The 20575-nt window shown below is 37.7% G+C and overlaps 1 protein-coding gene across 3 annotated transcripts in view; it reads right to left on the minus strand.

The window, feature by feature from the left end:
* grm7 (glutamate metabotropic receptor 7) overlaps positions 1-20575 on the minus strand; it is a 354975-nt gene that overhangs the window by 256376 nt on the left and 78024 nt on the right. For all 3 annotated transcript variants that reach the window (XM_067416302.1, XM_067416303.1, XM_067416304.1), the window contains exon 2: positions 5969-6185. In XM_067416302.1, coding sequence (XP_067272403.1) covers positions 5969-6185 — 217 coding nt within the window. The remainder of the gene's footprint in view (positions 1-5968; positions 6186-20575) is intronic.

Consider the following 20575-nt stretch of genomic DNA (forward strand, 5'->3'; position numbering starts at 1 on the left):
TAAAAAAATGCCTGGCTCTTCCAAGCTTTATAAGGGCAGTGAATGGGAGCCTAAAATTTGAAGCCCCCCAAAAAGCATCCATCCATAATAAAAGTGTTCCACGTGGCTCTAGAGGATTGGCAAAGTGAAGCGAATCAATGGGTTTGTGTAGGAAACATTTTTAATACAAAATATTTTAAACTATCTATCTTTCGACAGACCACCTTCCGTGTTCAACTTATGAGTCTCAAGAGAAAAATGTCACACTAAAGACCCCCTGTGGTTAAACTCAAGCTTTAAATGTTGCCCCAACCCACTCCTTGACGATCATATGTTGACGTGATTGGTTACAAGGTCGATTGTGACGTCAGAAACAGCAGCGATTTCAAATTGCAGACTTGAGACTGTGTTTGCTTCAGTGCATTTTTAAATAGAAAATACTCAGCAATGGTGTTGACTTGCACATGGTTTGTCTTAAAGCATATTAAAAACACCACATAGACATACAAACAATATTAAAACCTTGATTTTCACCACCAGGGGTCTTTAAAGGAACATTCTATTTAATCATTATGCAAGCATTATGGGAATGTTACTTTTGAATGTTATGAAATTTTATGAAGGTTCAACCTAAAAGTTCCATGTTTAATATGTTTTTAATATGTTTAGCATGTTTTAATGTGTTTTTATGTTTAAATAATGCCAACATTTTGAGAACACCATTCAAGACCGGATTTCTTGAACTAAATGTTCTAAGATTCTAACGTTACTAGAGGAACGTTTGTTCATAACTGTGAGAGAAACCGGTTACCTGGGAATACACCATCCCAAGAGCATTCAACATTCATCGTCTTTTTTAGAAATGCTATCAGGTGCATCTTCTCCTCTAGCGGACAGAAGTTCAGTGAGCATGTTTAATTCAAATCAAATGAAGCAAGCTAAAGTCTTGATGTCGGCGGTTATGTGCACACATACAAACATACTGTAGCTCAGGATAATGAAGTCTAAGGCATTCCACATCACACAGCGCTGTGTTCTCAACCATATGAAAAAGCGTTTCCGTCGTCTCCCGCAGGATAAGCGCTGTGCCACTTGTGTGCCAAAGCAATAAGAGTGATAAACAGTGCAAACTGCCACTCATACAAGATAATCAAATACGCAAATTAGGATCATTAATAACTGTCTCCTCATTTCTGATCCTGAGTGGACTGTAAATTGCTTCATAAATAAAAGTTAATAAACAAGCCATGCTGGTTGGGAAATCTGGCACGCGAAGCTAAGATGACAAATACCTGGAGGTAGGTGTGGATGTAGGTGAGATTAGCTTCAATTTCAGTCCGCAAAAAATAAATAAAATACCTGGCTACACAAAGAAGAAGTTAAAAAGGCGTGTGATGAAGTGAGAAATCTTGCTAATACCAGCTTTCTACCACAGTGAGAGAAGAGATATATTCCACCTCAGTGCTAAATCGGACAGTAGGCCCAATTAACAGAATCTGCTGAGTGCTAAAATGTCTCTAAGGTTGTGTGAATCCGGAGAGAATCCATATGCAATGTGTTACAATACAAATATAGCTACTCACAGCTTTCTATATGATATATATTTTTTTTGTATTCAACATTCATATTTCATAGCAGATTTTGACAAACACCAGTCTCTCTCTCTCTCTTATCTTTCCCCTAAAGAACACATTTATTTGTTGTTAAAATAGTTTTAAATTTACACAAAAAAAAAAATTATTCACATAATTGACAAAAATATTATTTTGTTGTGTGTAATGAATGAGTCTCAATGACTCTATCGGTAAAAGTACAACATACATTATCTGAATAAAAATGCTTGATGGATTTGTATCATCATCCACAACTTTCCCGAACTCTGACCTTTCCAATGATCGCTATGGCAACGTAGAACAGCTTGGTTGTATTATCAGGAGTCAGGAGGAGACTTTTACAACAACGCTTCAGGCAAAATGATCACATGTCCCAGATGGTTGCATGGATCTGACTATCTTACAAGAACTTACTAATATCTGTAGGACTAAGCGGTTCACCTGAGTTATGCGGTGCAGACATTTTGCCACAGTGTGGTAGGCTCGGCTGTTCCTATGAATCACGCAAGAGTTACCTTACATCCATGCGCCTGTAAATCGGTTTTATTTTATTATAAATAAAGGTTTATTTGTTTCTAGTTATTTATTTTGTTCACCCGCATTCACCCAAATATTGGGTGAATGCCACACTCGGTTGTGCTGGTTCCCGCGGGAGTGCAGGTCTCCATTTGGAAGGTAACGTTAGGCTGTTAGAGCGGTCTTGCTACACATTAAATCTGTAAATTATTGAAAACAATAAACATACCCCTTACAAAAAATTATACAGTTTTACTGCAGTATTTTAAATAGGTTCAACTAATATATAAACTCAATAATTACATTTACAGCAATGAAATGTAAATTTTTATTACAATGCACTTAAATTCATTGAAGTTCATGCATCTATTTTCATGTTGATTAAAAAAAAGTCGGCTGACAATGTATGACATGAACAACATTTCAACAATTACAAATATTAAAATACAAATATTACTTCTACATTACAATTCTTGAGTTTATTTGAAGCTCTTTGGGCATTGAATGGAGTGCGTAGGGTGTTAGGCAACATTTCAAACGGGTCCGTTTATGGAAGCAAGGTTTCGGAGGTATGAAACCCAGGCGCTCAGCGCTCATTAACCCCGGCGAGAGCAGCCTTAACTCGGCTCGTCCTTCTGACGTCTGCCGCTGCCTGGCAGAAGCCCCTCCCATGATGCAAATTGACATTGACGCAGCATAACTGTTATGTGTGCTAAACCGGAACTGAGATACCGTCAACCGGAAGTATCGAGTGTCATGGCGACGCCCAATAAGACTTGCAGGAAAGTTGTGGATAGGATAGTTGTAGGATACAATCAGCTTGTAAAAGTGCATGTACCATTATATGACCCCTTTAAGAAAAGATTTGAAAAGTGGGAATAAAGCGTCTAATGTCGGTTTAATAATAAAGTGTTTAGGTTTAGGGGTAGGTGAAGGGTGGGCTTTATTGTCCCAATAAGGGACAATATTAATCCATTTTAATTATTTTAATAAAATCTGTTATTTTTGCATACTGTTTAATGTACAACAATACAAATAGTATCTGCCACTATGTATGAGTATACATGGCATCTGACTACTATTTACACTTATTGCAACGAAAATACTGCTATTTTTACATTGTGTTAATATAATTAAAAAAATTATTTTGTTGTGTGTAATGAATGAGGCTCAATGTCTCTATCGGTAAAAGTACAACATACATTATCTGCCTTAATTTGTGGCCATAAAGTAAGCACAGTGAAACATCCTGCCAAACAGCTTTGAGCACAGTTGTTTTTGCCAACATCCTGACCTCTGCGCCAAAGTCTGCTTGGAAAGTCTTAACACATTTCATAGGAAGTCTTTCCCTCAAGCACTTAAAGCACTTTACACTCAAAATCTGGTGCATTTTCAAATAATTACATGAAACATTTAACCAAAGAAAAAAGGCACTAAGTGCAAATAGTGACAGCTGCTATTTACACTAAGTTTAAATTATATTAACACAATGTAAAAATAGCAGTATTTTCGTTGCAATAAGTGTAAATAGTAGTCAGATGCCATGTATACTCATGCATAGTGGCAGATACTATTTATATTGTTGTACATCATGCAAAAATAACAGATTTTATTAAAATGATTAAAATGGATTAAGATTGTCCCTTATTGGGACAATAAAGCCCTCCCTACACCTACCCCTAAACCTAAACACTTTATTATTAAACAGACATTAGTCACTTTATTCCCACTTTTCAAATATTTTCTTAAAGGGGTCATATAACGGTACATGCACTTTTACAAGCTGATTGTATCCTACAACTATCCTATAATGATAAAAATCCATCAAGTGTTTTTTTTTTTAATCTCCCTATATGTTTTGTCCTGTCTCAAATCGAGCTGTTTGACAGTGTGGCGTCACACACACTCCTTCCACAAATGTTGATTGACAGCAGCGTTTCACCTCAGACCCGCCCTGAGTGAGCTAATCTTAGTGCACCATTGTTGATATAATGTTTCTTCCGGTGGATATTTTTTAAAATGTACTAATCTTCAGCAGGATGGACTCGACGTTACTGATCGCTTTTGGGGATTTTCTTCACACAAATCAATCATTTGGCCTCAGAACACTTGGAGTATTTGTACTTTTTGAATAAATTGTACCTGCAGTATCTGCCTGTTATATCCTGTTTTTTATAATACACAAATAGGTAGGTTTCAGGAAGGGAGTTACGTGTTCAAAATATTTCTAAATAAAAATAAAATAAATGTAAATACAATTATGCTGACTGAATCAAACTGACAAATAAGGTGTTGGAACAGGGATTCCACTGTGTGGACCACAGATGCTGCCTGTCATTGACTTACATAGGCATCACTTCTGTGGACCCATCACAGAATTTTTGGCGATTCTGTGAAACTACAATGGATTTTCAGTTATAGGGGTGGTTGCATGCGGTTTCCCTTTTTTAACTTTAGTTAGTGTGTAATGTTGCTGCTTGAGCATAAACAGTATCTGCAAAGTTACAGCGCTGAAAGTTCAATGCAAACGGAGATATTGTCTTTTAAAGGTTGCGGCAGTTTATTGCCCACAAAAACGGCCGGTTTGGACTACAACGAGCTTCTTCCTAGGGTTGGTGACCTCATAAAATCTTGCTAGTCACCGCAGATGTGACTTCTGCCCGTAATGGTAAGGGGCATGCCGTTTCCGGACAACCTGTGCTTGGCACTTCAGCCAATAAATATACATGAAACTACATTTGGCCATCTAACCAATTTAAGACCACTGGGTTTTTCGGAGGGAGAGGCTTCATAGAAGCAGGAAGCAAACGAGCCATTCAAAGGACAGTGGAGACAGCGGTCTGGAATAAAGGTAAAATATAAGAAAAATATGGTGTTTTTTTTTTTTTTAAGTATTGAGACATGTTATACTGCACCCCATAAACACAACCAAGCCTAGAAAAAGAAAAAAAAAGAAAAAAAAAACATGGAACCACCCCTTTGGCTAAAGACTACAGCCAGCAGAGGGAGACATTTCTGCATGTTTTGAAGCCGCGCGTGGGGGATGGAGATCACACTCACAGCTCAGCTCGCAGCTGCAGGCACTCATATAAATGGAGCTGTGGTGAGCAATGTAAGTCTTTTAACTTCTCAAATTAATTTCTATGAAAGTTAAGCTTGCAAAGGCATGAACTAAAACGTGCCAGACTGAACTCGCGTTGTGAATGTATCACAATCATAATAATATCTCAGTCCTGCAGTTAGTGCTCAGTGCTGTGATACTAGCGTGGCGACTCACTCATTATATTGAACAGACACGTTCAGTTTCTAATTGTAATGTCTTCTCCAACTCAGTCTCAGTAATCCAGTAGGTGGCTTTGGGAATGGCCTCACAGGGCAGCGAAGCATTCTGGGAATTGTAGTCTTTCATCCCCATGAGACAAAAATACTAATAGTAAATAGTAATTGGCTTAGAATATTTTTTCCCCTTTGTTTTGTATGAAAATTGTCGCAGAGACACAACATCTCCACCCTTGATAGACATTTGTGTTGTTTACATATTCATTTATTTGATAGGTGAACTTCTTGTTGGGGAAACAAAAAAGGAAATAGAAATGTTTCTTATTTATGGTTAAGAGCTGTCTAAAGCACTCAACTTTGCGTTGCAGAAATGAATGAATATAATCCAAACATTTCACTGTGAATAAGGCTTGTATTTAAAAAAAAATATGAACTGTAAACACAGATGAAATTGACAGGCTGTTATTAAAACAACCAAAAAGAGTCTTTGCAACACGTTTGTTTACTCACGCAGAGACTGCTTTGAGTTCTTCAGGACTTTATCTTCAAAGACTTGCTGTTTATTGTTCAGTCTGACTCACCCGCTTCTCTGGAAATCTGCATGAAGGCCTCAACTCCTTTCTCGCCGTAGCTTCCCTCTGAGGCCACCGTAGATACGTAGTTCCAGCCCATCGACTTCACTATATCCACCATGGCCTGTGCTTGAAATGAGTCGGGAGGTACGACACGAGAGAAGAAATCGTACCGCCGGTCATCGCTCAGTTCTGGAGCGGTAGAGGCGTAGCTTATCTGTGGAATCTGAAACCAGATGAAAAGACAGTGGTCAGATTCACGGTCCCTGCGGTTGAAAAACTATTATATTAGAAAATGATAGAGTGTTCCTCGTTGTGATTCTGTATTAAATGTCAATTACTCAAACTTTCAAAGGCAATTGTATCTGCCTTCTGTCTCTCTGACGTGGTCATAATAATATATGGTCTGAAGCGGGTTCTTGCAATGAATCTTATATTAAATAAAAATTGAGACAAGGCTGCAATGACTTTTTACCTCTCTCTACTAACATAAGGGTAGCACTTTTTTCCAGTCCTGTCCCATATGTATTCATTATAATTATTACAGTAACTGGGTAATATCTAGGTACTGAACCTACCCCTAGACCTAATATTAACCCATGTAATTACCTAATATTAACCAGTAATGTCTTAGATAAGTACACTGCAAGTACACATACTGTAAAATAAAGTGTAACTAAAATGAGCTAATGTTTTTCAGGGGTTGGGCTTGGCCCCTTAGTTCGAGTGAAATGAACTCTTAATGCTTTGGCATACCAGGATATTTTGGACAATTTCATGCGCCCAACTTTGTGGGAACTGTTGGGATGGCCTCTTCCATTTGCAACATGACTGCGCACTAGTGCACAAAGCAATATCCATAAAGGCATGGATGAGCAAGTTTGGTGTGGAGGAACTTGATTTGCCTTTGCAGAGTTCTGACGTCAACCCGATAGAACATCTTTGGGATGAATTAGAGCAGAGACAGGACCTTTTTGTCCAACATCAGTGCGTGACCTCACAAATGCACTTCTAGAAGAATGGTCAAAAAATCCAATAAACAGACTCATAAACCTTGTGGAAAGCCTTCCCAGAAGAACCCTATGGATTAAGAATCGGATGTAATGTGTATAAATATATATATATATATATATATATATATATATATATATATATATATATATATATATATATATATATATATATATATATATATATATATATATATATATATATATATATATATATATATATATATATATATATATATATATACATATCACCTATATCACCAATCACTAATCCTGCTTGACTATATTGTATAGGAAAAAGGCAAGGCAAGGCAAGGCAAGGCAAGGCAAGTTTATTTGTATAGCACATTTCATACCCAATGGCAATTCAAAGTGCTTTACATAGAAATTAATTAAAACAGTGGTAACAAATGCATGAGAAAAAAAAGAATACCATATGGACGAATAAAGAATTAAAAACAAGCATAGTTAAAACAGTCGTAAAGATATAGTAATTAAAAAATAATAATAATAAAAAAAAAAAAAATAAAAAAAATAAAAAAAAAGATAAAATAAAATGGTCAGATCCACAATAATGGTCTGATATAAAAATAAACATTCTTCAGTTTACTGCCAACATACATGTACCATCTTAATTAGAACACCTCTCATTCATTTCTTTCTCAAACACGTTCATAACATCCATTTTAATCACTATTCCTTGATTTTTACTCAGAAACCTTCTTGTTAAAACCCTTACTCACTCATCATACCCTCCACAGATTTACACATACTCAAACCTTATTGTCAAACTTACTATTTCCATCAAACCCAGTTTTCACTCGTCATATTCAACTCAAAAGAACATATAAAATAAACAATAACCAGAGATAAGAACAAAGGTAAACTAAAACAATTATAAAAAGAATAAAGAGATAAGATAGGGTGCAATCAGTCGGACATACAGTGCTCAGAGCTCATTCAGTAAATGCACAGCTAAACAGATGTGTTTTAAGTCTGGATTTGAATGTGGCTACTGTTGGAGCAAATCTGATCTGTTCAGGAAGCCGGTTCCAACTGAGGCTGGCATAATAGCTAAAGGCAGACTCTCCTTGCTTTGAGTGAACTCTTGGTATTTCTAACCGACTTGATCCTGCTGATCTGAGTGATCTGTTGGGTTTATATTTAATCAGCATATCTGCGATGTATTGAGGTCCTAGCTCATTGAGTGATTTATAAACAAGTAATAGTACTTTAAAGTCGATCCTAAATGTAACTGGAAGCCAGTGTAAAGACCTGAGGACTGGTGTGATATGGTCATATTTTCTGGTTCTGCTCACAATCCTGGCAGCAGCGTTCTGTATGAGCTGCAGCTGTCTAATGGTCTTTTTAGGAAGGCCAGTGAGAAGGCCATTACAATAGTCCACCCTACTGGTGATGAAAGCATGAACGAGTTTCTCTAAGTCTTGCCTGGAGACAAAACATCTAATCCTTGCAATATTTTTCAGATGATAGTAAGCTGATTTAGTTATTGCTTTGACATGACTACTGAAACTCAGGTCGGACTCTAAAATCACTCCAAGATTCCTGACTTGATTTTTTGTTATCAGGCCTTTAGCCTCAAGATATGCGTTCACCTTGAGAATTTCATCTTTGTTTCCAAATGTAGTGATTTCGGTTTTGTCTTTGTTTAACTGAAGATAGTTTTGGCACATCCAGTTGTTAACTTCATCAATGCATTTGCACAGGGAGTCAATGGGGCTGTAGTCATTAGGTGACAGCGCTAAGTAGAGCTGGGTGTCGTCAGCATAGCTGTGGTAAGCAATATTGTTTTTTTTCATTATTTGGCTCAGTGGCAGCATATACAGGTTAAACAGGAGTGGTGCTAGAATGGACCCTTGTGGGACTCCGCATGTCATGGATATCCACTCAGACTTATGGTCTCCTATACTCACATAATAACCTCTCCCTTCTAAGTATGATCTGAACCATTTGAGGACCATCCCAGAAAGCCCGACCCAGTTTTCTAGCCTGTCTAGAAGTATGGTGTGGTCAACAGTGTCGAATGCGGCACTGAGATCCAGTTGTACCAGAATTGATGTTTTGCCTGTATCAGTGTTTAACCGAATATCATTTATAATCTTTATGAGTGCTGTCTCTGTACTGTGATGTGGACGGAAACCAGATTGAAAATTATCAAAGTATCCATTTGAGCGTAAGAATTTGTTAGAAAATTTGTTAGAATTTGAAAGAAAAAGAGACTTATCCACTGCAGTTTGGCATGTACATAATAAAAATTGGTGTTTGGCAGATATCAGAAACAAACAGAAATAGACTTTCACTTCACCCACCAGCTGTCGACGCAGGCCACAGCGACACATTTATCACCTTAGATAAGCTGCATAATATACTGATTGTTTTTTTGAGTTATGTAATGAAACAGCGAGTGATGCATTTAAGTTGTTCACCTCAGAAGAGGTCATGCTGAGAATTTACACAAACACTAAATGGTCACTTAACACTGTTTAGCATAAAATCACAGAGATTGTACTCCTATGTGCTCTTAATGTAAGGATCAAGGATGACTTTAACTCTGAAACTTGATTCAACCTCTCGAAATTATGAACTACCTCCAGGAACAACGCTTGTTATGAAGTTATGAAAATGTCCTTGGCTGAGGCATCAGACCCCAGATGATCATCAATGAGGGCCAACAGCATTCAGGATATTTTCTTGTGTTCAATAATCACTTGCCTTGAGTCAAATTTCAGTATTAAGGAAGAACTGAAAATGTAAATGTCTTCACACAATTTCAGATAAACTAATCAGCCATAGTCCTCACAAGCAATCTAACAATATCTTGCATTATCCACCGAAGGCCAGGCATGTTTTTTCTGACAGATGCTTTGTCACATCTTCCGCATTAGAAATCTTGCACGATCAGATTCTGACCAATTTCCAGTTCATCATCAAGGCTTCATGCCCAGGCTTCATGTGACACTTTTCTCTCTTTACTCAGTAAACTATCCTTGCAATGACCCACAATAGGCTAGTGAATAAAAGGAAAACCTTATGCGGACACATTAACAGACAAATACAATTTGAGGGAGTCGATGGGAGACTCCTGGGGAGACTTAAAAACAGATCCACTTTTTCCACCTGCCACTGGTGAGTGATTTTAGAAAACTGACTGGCCACTAATAGGCATTTCCACTTCATAAAATTGTATTAAAAATCAACTTTGAAAAAAATATTAAGTCAAGTCAAACAATAAGTTAGTCCCTAGTACATGCAAGGGTAACACTCTAGTAGGCGTCTAAGAAATTCAACATTTCAACAATCCTTTGAAAACTTGAGTTTGACTAAACTTGCGCTCAGGGTTTTCTTTGCAATTATCTTCAGGCTTCTCCTCCATTTGACACAGGACTGGGATTACTTGATCTTTGACCAAGTCAGGCCAGATGAATTCTTCTCAAAGTTAATTCCTGCTCATCAGCCAGCAAAGTTTAGCCAAGGTTTTTTTTTTCAATTAGCCTTTTGATCTCCCTTGATTTAATGGTGAGCTAAGCTCTTCCATTAAATCATTTGGTAAGCAGGAAAATATATAAGGGACAAAAACATGGGTGTGGGTGTGAGAACTGTGCTTTTGAGAGAAAAACACAGGCATATTTAATAGTACATAAGGTGAATAAACAACAGTAATTATCATGTTGCAATGAAAATGGAAGCCCTTAATTACTGCATTGAAACAACTCTGTGCTGTATTGAACAATGCTTTGTCCTAAAACTCTTTTGCAAGCTGTCAGTTTCTTTACTAATTCTTTCTCCTGGCACATAACAATGTTGGCTCTAGCAGCGTGAATGCAATTTTTGGAAATCTCTGAAACTTTTGGGAAGAAAAGGCAGAATAAAGCATGTTTATGCAATGAATATTGAACTTTAATTATGCTATTGCAATGAGGGGAAAAAATCAACATGGAAAAGACAAGAAATTATGGGAAAGCAGAGTAAGGAATGGGAGTTGAAAAATGATGAGGTTGGTTCAAACGTTTCTTGTCTGCATCTTGTACTCAAGGCTCAAGGAGCCAGAGAGTTCATGCTAACTGTCATGTTTGATCAAAGTTACCCAGTCAAAGACCCTTAAAGTTTAGACAAATATAATATACAATACTTAAAATCATCATACTTATCATACATATCATACAACGATATGTTGTATGTCGTTGTATGATTGTCGTTGTACGTTGTATGAACCTTGACTCACTGGGGCCCAGGTCAGGAAGCAGACAAACTGGCTAAACCAACCGTCTGCTAGCTGTCTCACGTCACCAAAGTCAGCTAAATCCCAGCACATAGAGACTCTTTCACCTAGATATTATAATATAGAGACTGTGTCTGTTCCCCGAATTAGTAAATACAAAAAAACATCAAAACCATTCAACAGTAAAAATTTAATTGATGTCCAACAAATAAACAACAGATATAATACGGATGAACAATTGATAAAGCTTGGGTTGCTGAATATTCGATCCCTTTCGCCAAAAATGCTTGTTGTCAATGATATGATTATAGATCATAACTTAGATGTGCTGTGTTTGACAGAAACCTGGCTAAAACCTGACGATTACATTACTTTAAATGAGTGCACCCCCCCGAGATTATTGTTACAAACATGAGCCACGTCTGAAGGGTAAAGGGGGAGGTGTTGCTGTAATTTATAATAATATTTTCAGTATTACTCAGAAGTCTAGTTTCAAATATAATTCCTTTGAAGTTTTGGTGCTTTATGTAACACTGTGTAGTGTAAATGATAAATCCCTTCTGGCATTTGTGTTGGCTACTGTATACAGGCCACCAGGGCACAATACAGACTTTATCAAAGAATTTGCTGGTTTTGTATCGGAGTTAGTATTAGCTGTAGATAAAGTACTAATTGTTGGGGATTTTAATATCCACGTAGACAATGAAAAAGACGCATTGGGATTGGCATTTAGAGACATTCTAAACTCTATTGGAGTTAGACAACACGTATCGGGACCCACTCATCGCCTTAATCATACTTTAGATCTAATAATGTCACATGGAATAAATGTTGATACTGTTAAAATTCTGCAGCAGAGCGATGACATCTCAGATCATTACCTAATATCATGTATACTTAATTTACCTAAGGCTGCAAAGCCATCCCCTCGCTTCAAATATGGTAGGACGATAACCGCTGCGACTAAAGATTGCTTTGTACATAATCTTCCTCATCAGTTCCATCTCCTCAGCATTACAGAAAGCCAAGAGGAACTTGATGCTGCAACAGAAACTATTGACTCTCTCTTTACTAGCACTTTAGACATAGTTGCTCCCCGGCGCTTAAAGAAGATTAAAGCAAATAATCCAACGCCGTGGTACAACGAGCACACTCGGGCCCTTAAAACAGCAGCCAGAAAAATGGAGCGCAGCTGGAAGAAAACAAAACTAGAGGTTTTTCACAATTTGTGGAAAGAGAGCATGATGGCATATAGAAAGGCCATGAAAACTGCTAGATCTGCTTATTTCTCATCTCTTTTAGAAGAAAACAAACACAACCCTAAGTATTTATTCGATACAGTGGCTAAATTATCAAAAAATAAAGCTTCAGCTTCTGATGTTTGTAAACAACACAGCAGTAATGACTTTATGAACTTCTTTACTAGTAAGATTGATAATATTAGGAATAAAATTATAACCATGCAGCAGTCTATTACAGTATCACTTCAGACAGAGCACTGCAGGGTCACTGAGGAAAAATTACACTCATTCACTGCTATAGGAGGAGAAGAACTGGCTAAACTTGTAAAATCATCAAAATCAACAACATGTATGCTTGACCCTATACCGACTAGGCTATTAAAAGAGATACTTCCAGAGGTCATAGATCCTTTGCTTAATATCATTAATTCATCTTTGACATTAGGATATGTACCGAAAACTTTTAAGTTGGCTATAATTAAACCACTTATTAAAAAAACGCAACTTGATCCTAAAGAATTAGTCAATTACAGGCCAATCTCGAATCTACCGTTTCTATCAAAAATGCTAGAAAAGGCCGTGTCTTCACAATTATGTTCTTTTTTAGAAAGAAATGGTATATGTGAGGATTTCCAGTCAGGATTTAGACCGTATCATAGTACTGAGACTGCTCTCATCAGAGTTACAAATGATTTACTCTTATCATCTGATCGTGGTTGTATCTCTCTATTAGTGTTACTCGATCTTAGCGCTGCATTTGATACTATCGATCACAATATTCTTCTGAATAGAATCGAAAATTATGTTGGCGTTAGTGGAACTGCTTTGGCATGGTTTAAATCGTACTCATCTGACCGTTATCAGTTTGTAGCAGTAAATGAAGAGATGTCACACCGATCACAGGTTCAGTATGGGGTACCGCAAGGCTCAGTGTTAGGACCGCTGCTCTTCACCCTGTATATGCTACCACTGGGAGATATCATTAAGAAGCATGGCGTTAGTTTTCATTGTTATGCTGACGATACTCAGCTCTATATTTCCTCACGCCCTGACGAAACCTACCAATTCACAAGATTAACAGAATGCATAGCTGATATAAAAAATTGGATGAATAGTAATTTTCTGCAACTTAATTCAGATAAAACTGAATTTTTAATTATTGGACAGAAAAGCTCCACAAGTAGTAACCGAGAATGCTGTCTAACACTTGATGACTGCTCTGTCAAGCCCTCGTCGTCAGTGAGGAACCTGGGTGTGCTCTTTGATACCAATCTTTCATTTGAAAGCCACGTTTCTAGCATCTGTAAAACCGCATTCTATCATCTTAAAAATATATCTAAATTACGGCACATGCTTTCAATGCAAAATGCTGAACAGTTAGTATATGCGTTCATGAGCTCAAGGCTAGATTATTGTAATGCTCTACTGGGTGGTTGCCCTGCTCGCTTAATAAACTAACTCCAGCTAGTCCAAAATGCAGCAGCTAGAGTTCTTACTAGAACCAGGAAGTATGATCATATTAGTGCAGTTCTGTCAACACTGCACTGGCTCCCTATTAAACATCGCATACATTTTAAAATCATGCTTATTACTTACAAAGCACTAAATAGCTTAGCTCCCCGGTACTTAAGCGAGCTCTTAACGCATTATACCCCATCACGTCGATTGCGGTCTCAAAACTCTGGCCAGTTGATAATACCTAGAATATCTAAATCAACTGCAGGCGGTCGATCATTTTCCTATTTAGCTCCTAAATTGTGGAATAGTCTTCCTAGCATTGTTCGGGAAGCAGACACACTCTGTCAGTTTAAATCTAGACTAAAAACACATCTCTTTACTATGGCATACACATAGAACATTTTTAACTTTCATTATTCAAATCAATTGACTGATTGTTAGGCTGCATTAACTAGGTCAGCCGGAACCGGGAACACTTCCCATAACACCTGATGTACTCGTTACATCATAAAAAGAGTGGCATCTACGCTAATGTTAGTCTCTCTGTTTATCCCGAGGTTTATCCCGGATCTGGGCCCTGTCCGGATCGGATGGTGGACCTGCCTGGACATGACCAACGCATCCTGGAGTGTCTGCTGAGCCGTGTCAAATGGTGTCTCCTCCGAATTTGCCTCACTGGCACGACATGCTCAAAACCCGTCTTCGGCGCAATAATTCCGATCTTTCATGTATTCATACTCTTGTGTAATTGACGCCCCATCCTAAATAAATCTGTCTCCTCCGTGATACTCTGAAAATTTTGAATAATCCGATCTAATATGATTTCCGACCTGTAAGGTTGCCAGAATAATAATCTTACACGGTGTGTTAATAGGCCAGAGGAGAACTGGCACCCCGACTGAGTCTGGTTTCTCCCAAGGTTTATTTTTCTCCATCATGTCCCGATGGAGTTTTGGTTCCTTGCCACTGTCGCCTTTGGCTTGGCTTGCTCAGTTGGGGACACTAAAAATATGATTAAAATTATTCAACTTATTATACAAATAAAATATATGAATTAGGTCTTATTTAATTCTATAAACTATAATACTGATCTGCCAACATTGTCGCTATATGATAAATTAAAATAAGCTGATAACATCACTGTTTTCTCCAGAACGACTGTACAGCCAAATCTAATTTTGTCGCAATATTATCCTGTTTGACACTGTGAAGCTGCTTTGACACAATCGTGATTGTAAAAGCGCTATATAAATAAAGTTGATTGATTGATTGATTGATTGATTGACAACGAAGCATACATATAGTGATAGTATACAATACCTAAAATCATTTGTATTTACCACCAGCACTTTAAAAAATCAAGTACCTTTGCCTTAGATACTTGTTCCTTAAAAGTGTCCTATTACGCTGTTTCAATATTAGTTAGTGTGTGTACTGCTGATATTTAAGCATAAACAAATATCTGTAAGGTTACAAATCTCAAAGTCCACTCCAAAGGGAGACATTTAGTTTTACAGAATGCACTTTTCCAGAACTACAATGAACGGCTCATGTGGACTGCAATTCTCATTTTCCTATGAGGATACCATGAGGTCATAGAGCCCTATCATACAGTCAGCACAATGTGATGGCAGGCATGACGTAGGTTTTTTTTTTTTTTTTTTTTTTTTTGCTAATTTCAGCCCAAAGCAGTTTTCATTTTTCTCTGGTGGTTTAAAAAGCAAATGCACTCGCAGCCATCTCTTTACCATGGGCACGTTACAGTATTGATGTACGTAGTGTTTACTGTAGCTTTTGTTAGCTCTTGCTTTTGTAAGACTGTTTATCGCTCCTTGAATTGGTTTGAAGTTGATGGTATCGCTAATATTTACATCTGAGTAGAGCTTGTGATTATGAAGAGGTGGGACATTTCCCGAACACGCACTAAGCAGTGCCAATCACAACACACTGGATCAGCTAACCAATTACAGAAAATGTAATATTTCATCAAAAAGGATTGTGTTCAACCAGGGGTGCGTTTCCCAAAACCATTGGTTGGTACCGTTGATAATGGGAAATTGCACTGCAACCGACAAAGTTGCTAACTTAGTTAGCAACTATGGTTTTGGGAAAGGGAAACACACCTCAGACATAGGAGACAGGAGCTGTAATGATGTAAAATATTAAAAATAATGCTTTTTTGTTTCTTCTTCTTTTTTCTTTTTCTTTTTTTTTACAATCAAGCATGAAAACATATTCTAGTACAACCCAAAAACAAAATTAACTTAACCATTAACATATAAGATAAAAACCATGAAACAAGATACATTCAACATTACTTTAAATAACAAAATTTATTTTCAGAGAATAGGACTTAAAACAAATGGGGGGAAATGCCAGTAACAGAGTTGTGCACTTTATTAAAGAATAAACAAGTAAAAGTCACAATTCTACAATTCCAGATATAATGTTAAGGTCGTGAAATGTATTGTAAATGTTTTTACCCAAAAACTGTCAATTCCTCTCAGAGATCCTATGACACTTTGGGCCCTATTTTAACGATCTGAAAGGCAAGTGTCAAAGCGCAAAGTGCAAGTAAATTTTGTGGTCGGGTCTCGGCGCTGTTGCTATTTTCCCGGCGGGATAAATGGCTCTTGCGCCCGACGCAAATCTAAAATGGGTTGGTCTGAAGTAGCTTCATTATTCATAGGTGTGGTTTGGGCGTAACGTAAATAAACCAATCAGAGCGTCATCCAACATTCCCTTTAAAAGCAAGTTCCATTATGGATTGCTATTATTATGGCATATTTACCAGGCGCACGCCAGGAGCGGTTCACAGCCGAGGAGACTGATGTTCTTGTAAGAGCAGTGAAAGACAGAGAAGTTGTGTTGTATGGGGATGGGAGAAACCCACCCAAAATAGCGTCGGCTAAATAGTTTTTTCAGTTTTTCAGTCGATTTTTTTTCCTGGTTCTTGACGGACAAACCAATTTATCAGATGTCCTTATATACATATATGTCTTGCCACTATTGGGCAAACAGGTCTGATCCTTAATTACTACAATTTGCCTGAATAATTTGTAAGCTAGATTTATGCCTATTTTTTCACATCTTCGTGGTACACCACAATGATTTCCGTCATCTCATGTGTTAATATTTTTTTAGTGTAACAATTTATGATTTGCAAAAATAACTGTTGCATCTGTGTAGATTACATGAGCAAAGTGTATGCGCATTGTGCACGCTATACAATATGGTCAAGCATGCGCCCTTAAAATAGCATAATGAACAACGCGCAACGCGCCACTGACTTTAGACTAGGTTTTTTCTGGTCAGTGGCGCAATTGTTTAATGGAACAGCAAAATAGCACCAGGGATTGTTTGCGCTGGAACACGCCTCCTTTTTTTGCGCTGAACCGCCCAGGGAGCGCAAGTTCATTCACTAGTTTAGCGACGTGCTTCTGTGGAGGGAAAAGCGCGCTTTGCGCGGGTGCAAAATAGGAATGACACGGTGTACAAAGTCAATTGCGCTGGGTGCAAGATAGGGCCCTTTAGGTTTCATTTCATGAGACCAACACAAAAACAATTTCTTAATTCTATTTTTTTTCTCTTAAAAGTTAATGATACGATCTACAACTTTCAATTCCACACAGAGTTACCTCTTTTTCGAATTATAAAGTGTCATAGTATCAAAAGTATGAGTCATTCAGAAATCAAACACATATGTACTTTGTTGTTTTTGTTTGTTTCATGAAAGACATTTTTCCACTACTATCCCCAGCTAAAACAATTACAGTTTGCCTCTTTCAACCCAAGTCGAGTCCTGAAGCAAGAACTTGTCATTCAAACCGTTCCTATTCAAAGATGCTTTCCTTTGCCTGCAGCAAGCTTTGACTATCCGCTCAAGGAGTCAGAAGGAACAGATTTCATAGCGCCCGAACAGGGCATAATAGAGACCGGTTTGAGGTGAGGCCTAGAGCTTTCAAAAGCAAAACCCCTCCTCCTTCCTCCATCTTTCTTTCACACTCTCTCACAGACACACAAATAATATCAAGGCTCTGGATCGTAGCCTTAGCCCTTGTAAGATGTCAACTGTGTATTTATGTGTCTGTGTGGATGACAGGAAGGGCTGTGATGAACATTGTTCGGCTTAGGGATGGCGCCCCATTATCGGACTCCATTATCTTGTCTATCAGGGTGACTGATCTGAAGGTGGCAGCTACTGTGTCCCCGGAATCCAGGGGCCTGTCTTGTGTCAAGTCAGGAGGTGTAAGAATAAGGTGTCCTGTTGGGCCATCCGTCAGGTTAAGGTGTCTTTTATTCCGCCACACAAACAGAGCTCAAAGAACATTGTGGTATACCGTGGCCTTCTCATTCTGTGGCAATTACAGGTGTCACATCAAAATTTGGCGCCAAAAGTGGGATGATCATTGTGATCAGATCATTTTAGGAACGAGAAACCTGAAGACATTTAAGATACATTTTGCTTCAATGATCCCTCCTGAATAAGAAAACAAAAAGGCTTTTTTTGAGACTTGGACACTCTGTTTACTCAATTTATGCCGAAGTAGGCTTGCATTTACAAAAAAAAAAAAAGAAGAAAAAAAGAAACTAGTCATATTATCGCACCTAAATGGCTTCATACCATCTTGCACTTCACACTTTGTGCTTATCTTCTAGTGTGATTCTCTGTTTTGAATTATGATCAACCCCCTCCGAAAGTACTCAGTCCATAAATAAAGGTGCTGTGCTATCTGTATTTGAAGAACCATATTTGAGAGGAGCTTCTTCAAATAAATGTCTAGACTAAACCACTAGAAGTAAGGCGGCATATTTCTTTACACCATAATTTTCATTTATTTATTTATTTAGTATTGCTATCATTTTTATCTATAGCTTCCTTGCGAGCTAGTAAACACCTCTCCAGGGTTGTCACTCATCTCTCCACACTTCCTCACAAGTCAACATTTGGTGTGCAAAACAACCTGAAGGGTTTTTGTCAACTGCCAGTGCTTAATACGGTCATGACCCTGGAGTCCTCTGCCTGGGCCAAAGACAGATGAGTTTCACGATAATAGATCCGCCTTATGACCGGTGGGGGTCATTTTTTGCATCCACTCGAAAGGTCAGGTGTGTTGACAGCACTCATAAAAAGAAACAGACGAGGTATTTGACAATGGACTGACCCTGCATTGATCTGAGTTAGAGGGCTGCTACCTGAGTGAAATGGAGAATCACTGCAGGCCGAGGCTACAGCATTGGACTTGTGACATGGTGGCTGACATTTCCAGTGACATTTTCTCCACCTCCATTTTCCACCCAACACGAGAACTGGTGACATTAACTTTTATGATGGTTGACAACTTATAGAAGTATCACCATTAGAATGAATTTGTAACTGGATAGAGATCAAGATTAAAACCAGAGGTTGCCATGTCATTCATTGTGACTTTCTTCTTGATAATACAAAATGAGAAGTTTTGACAAATGTCCACGCTGCTCTTTACAAGAGGTGTGCGCAACAACTAATTTCATAACAATTTAAATATATATTTTGCAGCCGGAAATCTGTATATGTTATCCATTTGAAAAAACACCTTATCTACGAATGGTCAAATCCCATACTGAATGCCGCCAAAAATAGATCAGAGTGGACATTCAGCTGAAGCCGTCGCAAGTGCCAGAGAAAACCAACTGAGGTAAAAATAAATGTACCTGAATTTACCTGAGGTGAAATTAAATTTGTTTTACTGCAGATATTTCTTTAAATAATATATCAATTTTAAGTGTTAACATTAACATGATGGAAATGTTAACGTAGCCTTTGTAAAAGTATAAAGCAAAATATTGAATGCGCAACAAAAAAGTCAACAAAAAGCATCCAAATGGACAAAAAAAGCAAAATAAAAAAATCAACAATATTTCAACTCTTCTGAATACATATGATAACAGAATTTAAGCCATAATAAAACTACAAGAAATGCTAGAACCAAAATTGTGTTGCATAACTGAACCTGGTGCAGCACAAACATTCCTCAAAACTTCTTATTTTGTATTTCGCAACATGTCCTCCAACCAATACGCCTGTATAGGTTGTTTGTCACTTCCTTGAAATACGACGCATGGGTTTTCTAAAGTTGTGCTCCTATTGACAGCAGGACACTTTCATTTTAAAGCATTTTTCCCTTTTATCTGCTCAGTGTTTCAGGTTTTGCATAGCTCAGTTGGTAAAGCATTGCACTATACATCAACAACACGAACATGCAATTGTGAGTTTGATCCCAGAGAACACATGTGCTCATAAAGTGTGTATGCACTACTGGGTAGGTTTAGGGATGGGGTGGGTGTAGTTGTAAAATAAAAAATATTTTTTTTTGCTAAATGGAAATATGACAAATGGTGGTTAAAAAAAGTCCACACATTGCATTAAAATGAACACGCATTTTGATTGGTAACGACAATCAGACGGTTGTCAGACGATCGGTTTATGACATCAGACGTAACACGGCACTGTCATTATTTTTACGCCAGCTAGAGCGTCCTGCATGACTTTAAAATGTAAATTTAGGTCGTAATAAGGTGCTTTAAAAACCACCTATTGAGTCATATTTTTGGAGGACAGTTTGGTATTTTGAGGAAGAAAGTCATACTGCTTGAAAAAACTTGGATTGAGCAAATGGCTATTCTT

Source organism: Pseudorasbora parva, chromosome 14 (genome assembly GCF_024679245.1).
Source record: "Pseudorasbora parva isolate DD20220531a chromosome 14, ASM2467924v1, whole genome shotgun sequence".
NCBI lineage: Eukaryota > Metazoa > Chordata > Actinopteri > Cypriniformes > Gobionidae > Pseudorasbora > Pseudorasbora parva.